A 12,094-nucleotide genomic window follows, 5' to 3' on the forward strand; every position below is an offset into this window, starting at 1 on the left:
TGGCAGACACTATAAGCATATCAAGTCCATACAAGGATTGTGTAAGCCTTATCAAATCAGAGGAAAAACAAATATGGGATAGCGTATCTATCAAAATCACACCTGTCAGAAAACTATGATTTCTGGATGATAGAAAGAAACTTTCTCTTCTTATCAATGCACATATTTACATGCATTAATAAGCATTTAAAAATTATTTCACTTACAAACTGTAATCTATTTAATAAAACACTATGAAAGATGATATTCATGTTGTATACACACATAACACTGAGTATGCTTAAAGGCTGCGGGCTATAAGTTTAAAAAAAAAAAAAAAAAAGTACAAAAACTTTTATTTGAGTACAGTTCACCAAATTTCTCCTTCAGAGACTGTCTGCAGCCAGAAACAGTGTCTGTTACAAGGTTCGGTCCCAACACTCCTTAAGCTTGAAGAAATTTGGTAAAGTAAAGTTTTGATTACATCTGTCATGAACCACACAGTTTCCTGCAATCTATGGATAAATAAATTATTTATCGCATTTCACTCATCAATGTAAGTGATATTCACAGCAGCCAAAGTATCTTTTGACACATGATGAACACAGAGTATATGATCTCCTACAGAAAAACATGCTGTCTGGTAGGGGCTCGGAGAACTGAAACAGATGAAAGAACGAACAAAACAAAATAAGATGTATCACACAATAATTTGGACACTATTTTTGAAAGCCTAATATCAGCATCAATTTTGATTTCAAAATGTGAAATAAAGAGACAGGATATACTCTAAGGCTAAAAAAAAAAAAAAAAAAGACTCTTCACAAAGTAATTATAAGAATGGGGCAGAGTTCTATAGATGCGATGTACATGTACAGACAAACAAATGATTACAATTTCAGAAAAATTGGATAACTTTTCAGGCGAAAGAGCTTCATTATTTGAACAAGTCAATAATGTGTTGGTCCACCTCTGGCCCTAGGCACACATTTAGTCAGCTAAGAATTTTTGGTTGTCCTCTAGAGGGATGTTGTGCCAAACTGTGTCCAACTGATGTGGCAGGTTGTCAGAATCCCAATGTGGTTGTAGGGCCCTGTCCATTATGCTCCGAACGTTCTCAGTTGGACACAGCAGGGTTTGGCAAGCATGAAGACAAGCAATAGAAACTCTCGGCGTATCAGTGTAGACATTACCTTGTCAAAATGCAAGTCCAGCATGGCTTGCTACAGAGGGCAACAAAACGGAGCCTAGAATATCATCAACGTACTATTGTACTGTAAGGGTGCCGCGGATGACAACCAAAGGAGTCCTGCTATGAAAAAGAATGGCAACTCCGACCATATCTCCTGGTTGTCGGGCCGTATGGTGACAGTCAGGTTGGTATCCCACCACTGTCTGTTTTGTCTCCAGACATCTCTTCGGTTTGGAGTCTCAATGACTGGACTAGAATTGTGTTCGGTGATGACATGTCTGGAGGCATGCCGGATAGTGTTGGGATACCAACCTGCCTGCTGCCTACCATATCGCCAGACATCTGGGAGTGATGGTCTGGGGTGCCACTTCTTTTCATAGCAGGACGACTTTGGTTGTTGTCTGCTGCACCCTTACAATACAGCGGTACATCAATGGTATTCTAGGCCTCCTCCCCCCCCCCCCTTTTTTTTTTTTTTTTTGCCCTTGATCCAAGCATTCTGGGCTTATATTTCAGCAAGATAATGCCCACCAACACACAGTGAAAATTCCTACTGCTTGTCTTCGTGCTTGCCAAACATTACCTTAGCAATGTCCCCAGATCACTCCCCATCTAAGAATGTTTGCAGCATTAGAGGCAGGGTCTTCCAACCAGCTTGGGATTTTTACAACATAATGCATGAATGGGCAGAATCTGGCATGATTTCCCTCACAACAACATTCAACAACTCTATCAATCAATGCCAAGCCGAATAACTGCTTTTGTAAGTGCCAGAGGTGGACCAAATCGTTCCTGATTTGCTCAATTTTTGAAGCTCTTACTCTAGAATAAATCACCCAATTAACATATATATTACAAATCCTTGTAATGAGACAAGTTGCAAATAAACAAAATGGGGCATCATCCAATTTTTCTGAAAATGTAATCATTTGTCTTAAGAATGTATATGGCACAAAATACCAAGTTTAAAAAGTAATGAAGGAAGTGACTTACTGTTCTCCAGAACAGCAGGACAGGTTGGTTTAGGTGTTATAATGCATTCATTATTAGTGACGGAACTACAGCTAAACAAATATGATCATATGTAGCAGCAGAATTCTATCCAAATAGAAAAATGCAACGGTTTTATTACTTTTGTGGGACATGACATTTTTCTTTATTAACTAGTGACAAAACATTAGGTTTCAAACTCTGTTGCAAAAAGTTCTTCAGTGTTGGGAATTTTGTGCCTTTTTTAAATCCTTTCAGGGCAAAAAAAGTTGTTCACAACCAAATGTTAACAGAAATACTAACATGTCTGCTGCTTTTCTGTGTATCTTGGAAAACACTCCAGCACACACCACTGTGCAAATTTCTTGAACTGAATGTCATTTTGTGAATCACACACTTCTCACTGCATTTCCAAACATACAGGAATTGGTATAACTTAAAACAGAGTGCTAAATAATAATAATTTATTTTCTAGACAGTCAAGGTTCTGAAATCTCATGTGAAAATGCTGGCCAAGTAGTAAAATTACTGGGTGTTAAACAATGAAATGTCTTTGGAGGAAATAGTAATGAGGAAAGCTGATTAATTTTATAATACATGCAAATATTCAGTAGATCAGGCCCTTGAAATCTTGTATTTAAGGTATTAAAATGTCTCTTTAACAGTGAGAAAGGCTGTATGCACACATGAGAAGGGGGTGGAGACACAGTGGAATGGGGCTAGTGCACTTACCCAGCAAGAGAGGTGTAGGCTTGTGAGCACCCATACCCCGTTGGACAATGTTGGAACAGCCTGCTATATACACTGTCAAGAGCGTTTTAGTAAAAAGCGAACTTATGTGTTGTTGGCATGCTGTTAGAATGTTTCCAGTCTCAAAAACTGAAAGAGAAATCTTAAGGCACATGGGTAATCTCCATCAAAGCACTCAGGTCCTGTCGTAAGTTCACTTGTTCCCACCCTTTCTACGGGTATTTATATGCTGAATTGTTAATATTAGACAGTCTTCATTGACTTGAAAAGTCATCCATATGGAAGTAGAATTACAATGATTAAGCTTTCAGATATCATGATGATGTACTGAATATTAGTAAAGCTTTTGAGGTTACAGAAACAGCCCCACGATAAGTTGTCCAGAAGCCAAAGTAGCAAAACTTAATTGCTCCACATGCATCATTTCAAAACTGTTCCACAGTTAGACACTCAATCTCCACTTCCTCTCAGTGGTCTTGTCAATCATAACTAGTGTTCAACAAAACTGTCTCACTCTCACCCCACTACGTTGCCCCACATTCGTACTTTACTTCTTGCAGACTGTAGTAAACTTTATCACTGTTCTCAATCTCTACCCAATTGTTTGGATTGCTCTGACAACTTGATTACTTCCTGTGCTCCCACCAAAATTCAATTTGTCATCCTTGTCAAAAATGCATCTGTATGTCCTCGTCCTCGGTATACTCCAACTGACATCTGCAAATACCAGCTACAATATAGCACATTTTCACATACGTCAACAGCATAATGCAAATAACTTTCTACTGCATTAAGACCTTGAAAGACTCTGAGCCACAAAGGCTGCTGATTGGCCTAAGCTGGAAGTGAGTGTTTCAAACTGATTTAATTCATATCTAAAGAGAAAGATGATGAGACTTACCAAACAAAAGCGCTGGCAGGTCGATAGACACACAAACAAACACAAACAAACACACAAAATTCAAGCTTGGTTTTAAGGGAGAGGGTAAGGAGTCATTCCAATCCTGGGAGTGGAAAGACTTACCTTAGGGGGAAAAAAGGACAGGTATACACTCGCACACACACACATATCCATCCGCATATACACAGACACAAGCAGAATTAATTCATATACGTTTAAAAGCCAATCATGACTGTTTGATAAACATAAAAAAGTAGATCTGTATAGAAAATTATGAAAATGTGTTTATTAAATCTTGGATTAATTTGTAAAATCTGAAAACTGCATAAAACATTTAAGAAATAAAATATGCAAAGCTTTCAACTAAACAGTTGTGGTGCCAGCCTCTCGAATCATGTCTTGTCATTGGCCCAATAATGAAATGAACAAAGAAGAGAAGTAAATTGTATGTGTAACGATGTAGGTGTGTTAACCCCACAAGATATTATATTGAGGCCTTACAATAATGTACAGGTCAGTACACCTGCTCTTCTTACATAGCCTACTGGATATGTTACCAATTTGAAACTAATGGGCCTTGTATGTAAGTAAAACATTTGTGCAATATGTTCTGTAAAAACAGGACTTCACTAGGCATGAGTCACCCACTCTGCACCAGACGTGAAACAGCATTCAAAGCAGTGGATACAACTCAGTCAACTATTGGAAATACTAAGAATGATATGAGATTAAAAAATAATTATTCTTATTGGTTACCTAGTAAAGGGTTAAAAGTGACTGCCAAGTACTATCCATATTTTGTAGACCAAATGGATGAAGAAGTATTTAAGATGCTGCCTGCATTGCGAAGGAAAAAACTCCAAGACGTGTTTTAAGTGGTATCTTTAGGTTTACATTGGAAAAATACCTGGAAATTCATGAATTAGAAAACCCTAGGGCAATGACAATCTTGTGCATGATCCTTTGAATATTGATCAAACACTACCAGGGATTGTAGAATCGACAAAACCAATGTGCATGAAACTGTCATCAAGGATTTACAAATGAAGACTGAGCGTGTCAAGTTGGTCCTAAAGTGTTAACTGATAGCCATGAGAAATGGCTACTTGTCTGGCAAGATTTTCTGAACTGTGTTCAAAGCAACTCTGTGGACGCTACTAACAACCATCAAATTTTTAGTTCAACACAGAGACAAAATGCAGCAGCACAAAATGTTACCTAGGGGGAAAAGGTAAGTCTTTCCGTTCCCGGGATTGGAATGACTCCTTACCCTCTCCCTTAAAACCCAAATCCTTTCGTCTTTCCCTCTCCTTCTCTCTTTCCTGACGAGGCAACCGTTGGTTGTGAAAGCTAGAATTTTGTGTGTATGTTTGTGTGTCTATCGACCTGCCAGCGCTTTTGTTTGGTAAGTCTCATCATCTTTCTTTTTATATATATATATATATATATATATATATATATATATATATATATATATATATATATACTCACTCACCCTTCACAACCTTTCCAGCAAACCTCAACCTCCTCTCATTGCACACAAACCCAGTCTCTCCCATCTACTCAATCTCCCACTTCCAGCTCCACTCCCTCCAAAACCTCTAAATTCCAATCAACACAATCTGGAACCACAACACCCCAATTCAGTAGTTAACCTTTCCTCCAAACCTCTCTCCCAATCCGAAACTTCTGTCCTATCCAAAGGCCTCACCTTCAGCCCCACTCCCAGATTTAACCAAACAGCCCTCGTCAAAGATTTACTGTCCTACACCTGTACTCTCTGCTGGAAATATCACTTTGCCACGAAGAAAAATGATCCTAATCCTACTCCTAATGATCCAACTCCCCAAGACACTATCCAAATTGAACCATGCCTGGAACAGTTCCGACCTCCGTCACAGCGGGACCCACCTCCTCTTCCTCAAAATCACCCTCTCCTAACCTTCCAGGAATTTCTGACTTCCAGCCTTGCCTCTCAATCCTTCTTAAAAAACCTTAATCCTACTCCCAACATCACCACTGCTGAAGCCCAGGCTATCCGTGATCTGAAGGCTGACCGATCCATCGTCATTCTTCCGGCGGACAAGGGTTCCACGACTGTGGTACTTGATCGTCGGGAGTATGTGGCTGAGGGACTGCGTCAGCTTTCAGACAACACTACTTACAAAGTTTGCCAAGGTAATCCCATTCCTGATGTCCAGGAGGAGCTTCAAGGAATCCTCAGAACCTTAGGCCCCCTACAAAACCTTTCACCTGACTCCATCAACCTCCTGACCCCACCAACACCCTGCCGCACCCCTACCTTCTACCTTCTTCCCAAAATTCACAAACCCAATCATCCCGGCCATCCCATTGTAGCTGGTTACCAAGCCCCCACAGAACACATCTCTGCCTACGTAGATCAACACCTTCAACCCATTACATGCAGTCTCCCATCCTTCATCAAAGACACCAACCACTTTCTCGAATGCCTGGAATCCCTACCCAGTCTGTTAACCCCGGAAACCATCCTTGTAACCATTGATGCCACTTCCTTATACACAAATATTCCGCATGTCCAGTGCCTCGCTGCGATGGAGCACTTCCTTTCACGCCGATCACCTGCCGCCCTACCTAAAACCTCTTTCCTCATTACCTTAGCCAGCTTCATCCTGACCCACAATTTCTTCACTTTTGAAGGCCAGACATACCAACAATTAAAGGGAACAGCCATGGGTACCAGGATGGCCCCCTCGTACGCCAACCTATTCATGGGTCGCTTAGAGGAAGCCTTCTTGGTTACCCAGGCCTGCCAACCCAAAGTTTGGTACAGATTTATTGATGACATTTTCATGATCTGGACTCACAGTGAAGAACTCCAGAATTTCCTCTCCAACCTCAACTCCTTTGGTTCCATCAGATTCACCTGGTCCTACTCTAAATCCCATGCCACTTTCCTTGACGTTGACCTCCATCTGTCCAATGGCCAGCTTCACACGTCCGTCCACATCAAACCCACCAACAAGCAACAATACCTCCATTATGACAGCTGCCACCCATTCCACATCAAACAGTCCCTTCCCTACAGCCTAGGTCTTCATGGCAAACGAATCTGCTCCAGTCCGGAATCCTTGAACCATTACACCAACAACCTGAAAACAGCTTTTGCATCCCGTAACTACCCTCCCGACCTAGTACAGAAGCAAATAACCAGAGCCACTTCCTCATCTCCTCAAACCCGGAACCTTCCACAGAAGAACCCCAAAAGTGCCCCACTTGTGACAGGATACTTTCCGGGACTGGATCAGATTCTGAATGTGGCTCTCCAGCAGGGATACGACTTCCTCAAATCCTGCTCTGAAATGAGATCCATCCTTCATGAAATCCTCCCCACTCCACCAAGAGTGTCTTTCCGCCGTCCACCTAACCTTCGTAACCTCTTAGTTCATCCCTATGAAATCCCCAAACCACCTTCCCTACCCTCTGGCTCCTACCCCTGTAACCGCCCCCGGTGTAAAACCTGTCCCATGCACCCTCCCACCACCACCTATTCCAGTCCTGTAACCCGGAAGGTGTACACGATCAAAGGCAGAGCCACGTGTGAAAGCACCCACGTGATTTACCAACTGACCTGCCCACACTGTGAAGCGTTCTATGTGGGAATGACCAGCAAAAAACTGTCCATTCGCATGAATGGACACAGGCAGACAGTGTTTGTTGGTAGTGAGGATCACCCTGTGGCTAAACATGCCTTGGTGCACGGCCAGCACATCTTGGCACAGTGTTACACCATCCAGGTTATCTGGATACTTCCCACTAACACCAACCTGTCAGAACTCCGGAGATGGGAACTTGCCCTTCAGCAAATCCTCTCTTCTCGCTATCCGCCAGGCCTCAATCTCCGCTAATTTCTAATTTCAATTTGCCGCTGCTCATACCTCACCTGTCTTTCAACATCATCTTTGCCTCTGTACTTCCTCCTCGACTGACATCTCTGCCCGAACTCTTTGCCTTTACAAATGTCTGCTTGTGTCTGTGTATATGCGGATGGATATGTGTGTGTGTGCGAGTGTATACCTGTCCTTTTTCCCCCCTAAGGTAAGTCTTTCCGCTCCCGGGATTGGAATGACTCCTTACCCTCTCCCTTAAAACCCAAATCCTTTTGTCTTTCCCTCTCCTTCCCTCTTTCCTGACGAGGCAACCGTTGGTTGCGAAAGCTAGAATTTTGCGTGTATGTTTGTGTGTCTATCGACCTGCCAGCGCTTTTTTTTGGTAAGTCTCATCATCTTTCTTTTTAGATATATTTTTCCCACGTGGAATGTTTCCCTCTATTATATATATATCCTCACTCAAAAAAACACACATCTAAGGCTATTGAGAGCAAAAGCAATGTTCACTGTATGCTTCAGAGCAAGAGCATTGTCCATTGTTTGTACCTGATAGGCAACTGTCAATATTTTGCTCATATGGAAGTGCTTAACAGTCAAACAGAGATCACACACATCAGAAAAAGAACTGCAGCTAACTAGCTACTGCTCCGCAACAATGATCCCAGCCAAATAAGCCTTTTGGTCTGAGAGTGTATCTACTTCTCTTGGCTACATTGCCCGAACCTCTGTACAGACCGGTTTCTCTTGTGTCAGTGTATTAAAACAATGCCATTTGAAAATAGTGGACAATATGAAAAACTTCAGCAATGATCCTATGTGCTGTTCCAGAAAAACTCTTTCAAGGATGCCTAGTACGTATGGAAATTTCTGACAAAGATGGGTTAATGCCCAAGGCTCTACTTTGAAGAATTGTAATAATTTAAACTGATATGTTCAATTTTTAATTCCATAACATTATTTCTTGACAGAGAAGAATAACATCTTTGCCTTCTCAAATGAGAAATGTTACACTTCTGGAATCAGTCTTAGTGGACAGCATATAACACCCATGGTAGGGCCTTACCTGCCACTTTCCCCTCTTCCCTCTGTTTCATCACTTTCTCAACACTTCCGGCCTCTGCTGTGGTTGAAACAGATCTATTACTGCTGATAATAAATGGTACACAGAGAGGGAAATGGAAGAGGCACAAGATCAAGTGATTATATTTCTATCACATTAAGCAGTTCTGTCACACTGACTAGAAGACTGAAACATTATAATCATTAAATACTGATAAAATGTGAACTATTGTAAAAACACAAAGCAATATGGTATCCTAATTTATACTGTGTTCATATCATCACAATAATGCACACATGCTACAATGAAATATGAAACAACCAGAAATATTTGAAAGGTACGAACCTACTCACTGGAGCACTGGCAGTTTCTGCTGTGTTCTCAGACACTTCTGCTGTTGGGACACCAGTTGATGGTCCTTCCATGGGGTCATCAGAAACTGTGTCATAAGTTGTTGCAGAAGATGGTCCTGCAATAGGCTGTGCAGCAACCACTGGGGCAGGACCAGGTGATGCAGAGCTTGTTGAAGGTGTTACAGATGATGATATGTTAGATGGAGTAGTTTCAGCACTGACACTCACTACAGTGTGTGATGCACTCGGAGAAGTGGGACCATGGCTTTCTACAGATGTACTAGCAGTCTCTGTCCGAGTTTCTGCATTCTTAGCGGCATCTGTTTCACCTCCCTCACCATCTTCTCCAGTTCCCATTTCCCTATTCACACAACGAGCCACATTCCACTGCCTTATGGTCCCATCTAACGCACAGGAAGCAAGATACTCACTGTCAGGTGTCCATGATAAACTCACAACAGCATTAGAGTGTCCTTTAAACTCAGCCACAGTAGATGCCGACGGAATATCCCATATCTTGATTCGTTTGTCTTCACCTGAAATCAACAGTAAAACTGAAAAATTCAAGGTTCTGGCACATGGTTGTAATTTTCCACGAAGTTCCATGAATAATGTTATTCCAATTGTTTGTTCAATAACCATTTGACATATTTACATTTAATTTTCATTTTGTTTGGATAAGTAAGTGCAATGGGCAGGGCTTTGTTGTAATTAATTGTTACAGGCAGCTAATAGAATTTGTGGAGAAATTTTCATACTGATCAGATGTGATCGTAAAGAGGATTGTAACAGTGACTACATTGAGAGAAGCAAAGTCTGTAAGACTTACAAGACGTTTTACAATGTCAGACCTGTAATCTTTGAGCAGCAAAACGTGCAGCAAGTATACTGATTATAACGTACAACACATATGTAAATTAGACACGGGTTATGTTACAAACAGAAAACTGCCACTGTAGAAGTCGTTGCTTGCAGGGAACCTTTAAATTACTGTGTTGTTATAGTTGTATTCGATAAAGACAACAGAGTTATGATATGATCAGTTGTTACAATTGAGAACATTCTAAGTAATTATAGGCAAATAATTTGCTGAGTGTTCAAGCTACCATTGATATACATGATCAGTAACTAGAGAAAAATCAATAGTGTCATATCTCAATGAGGAACTTGAAATTTTGAGCACAAGTCAGATGCCTGTAGAGGAACTCTGGCTCGAGTTTAAAAGAGAACCTCCATGGTATACAGTCACTGCAAAGAAACTTCTAAAGAAATCGAGATTATTGGCATACTAGGTGTACAACAAAGTGTAGGGCCAAAGAAATTCTGATCGTACGTAAAGGCTGTTAATGGCACCAATATCAGTGTCCAGTCCCTTGCGAATGAGACAGCAACTGAAATTGAAGGTAGCAAAGCAAAAGCTGAAATGCATAACTCCGTTTTCAAATGTTTCAAATGTTTCTTTACAAAGGAAAACCCAGGAGATTCGCCCCAATTTAATGCTCTGAAAGTGAATGAAATAAATATTAGTGTCAGTGGTGTTGAGAAACAGCTGAAATCGTTAAAACTGAACAAAGCTTAAGGCCCTGATGGAATCCATGTTAGATTCCATACTGAATTTGTGGCTGAGTTAGCCATTCTTGTAACTATAATCTGTCTTACGTTCTTGGAAAAAGGCACAAGTCACACCCGTCTACAAGAAGAGTAGTAGAAGTGATCCACAGAACTACCATCCAATATCCTTGACACTGATTTGTTGTAGAATCTTAGAATACATTCTGAGCTCAAACATAATAACATAATAAGATATCTCGAACAGAATGACCACCTCAAAGCCAACCAACATGGATTTTGAAAACATCAATCATGTGAAACCCAACTCGCACTTTTCTCACATGAAATACTGGAAGCTTTGGATCAAGGCAATCAGGTAGATACAGTGTTACTTGATTTCCGAAAAGCATTTCACTTAGTACTACACTCATGCCTTTTGTCGAAAGTACGATTACATGGGCAATCAAATGAAATTTGTGACTGGACTGAGGTCTTTTTGGTAGGGAAGTCACGGCATGTTATCCTGGATGGAGAGTCATCGTCAGATGTAGAAGTAGCTTCCAGTGTGCCCCTGGGAAGTATGTTGGGATCCTTACTGTTCATATTGTATATTAATGGCCTTGCTGACAATATTAATAGTAAGAATTAGGCTTTTGCAGATGATGCAGTTATCTTTAATAAAGTAATATCTGACAGAAGCTGCATAAATATTAAGTCAGATCTTGATAAGATTTCAATGTGGTGCAGAGATTGGAAACTAGCTCTAAATGTCCAGAAATATAAAGTTTCACAAAAAAAAGGTAGTATCCTATGACTATAATATCAATGAGTAATTGTTGGAACTGACCAAATCATATAAATATCTGGGTGTAACACTTTGTAGGAATATGAAATGGAATGACCGCGTAGGTTGAGTCATGGGTAAAGCAGGTGGTCATCAGTCCCCTAGAACTTAGAACTAATTAAACATCACACACATCCATGCCTTCGATTTATTGGTAGAATACTGGAGAAGTGCAATCCCTCCTAGAATATTGCTCAAGTGTGTGAGACCCATACCAGATATGACTGACAGGAGATATGAATGTATACAGAAAAGGACAGCACGAATAGTCACAGGTTTCTTTAATCCATGAGTGAGTGTCACAGAGATACTGAAGGAACTGAACGGGCAAATTATCCTGAGAAAGTCTATTAACAAAGTTTAAAAAACCGGCTTCAAATGATTACTATGGGGATATACTACAACCCCCCACATATCACTCATGTAAGTATCGAGAGGATAAGGTTAGACTAATTATTGCATGCACAAAGGTATTCAAAGAGCCTTCTTCCCACACTCCATACATGAATGGAACAGGAAGAAATCCTAATAACTGGTACAACGGAACATACCCTGTGCTACGCACCTCATAGTGGTTTGCATAGTATACATGTAGATGTCAATTT

The 12,094-nt window shown here is 40.7% G+C and overlaps 1 protein-coding gene across 1 annotated transcript in view; it reads right to left on the minus strand.

Annotated features, from left to right (window-relative positions):
• Window positions 1–329: 329 nt before the first annotated feature.
• LOC126162430 (TAF5-like RNA polymerase II p300/CBP-associated factor-associated factor 65 kDa subunit 5L) overlaps window positions 330–12,094 on the minus strand; it is a 158,855-nt gene continuing 147,090 nt past the window's right edge. The window contains exons 11-12 of the mRNA XM_049918931.1: window positions 9,087–9,630; window positions 330–638 (exon numbers count right to left, since the gene is read on the minus strand). Coding sequence (XP_049774888.1) covers window positions 524–638; window positions 9,087–9,630 — 659 coding nt within the window. The 3' untranslated portion in view covers window positions 330–523. The remainder of the gene's footprint in view (window positions 639–9,086; window positions 9,631–12,094) is intronic.

This window comes from Schistocerca cancellata, chromosome 2 (genome assembly GCF_023864275.1).
Source record: "Schistocerca cancellata isolate TAMUIC-IGC-003103 chromosome 2, iqSchCanc2.1, whole genome shotgun sequence".
NCBI classification, from domain to species: domain Eukaryota; kingdom Metazoa; phylum Arthropoda; class Insecta; order Orthoptera; family Acrididae; genus Schistocerca; species Schistocerca cancellata.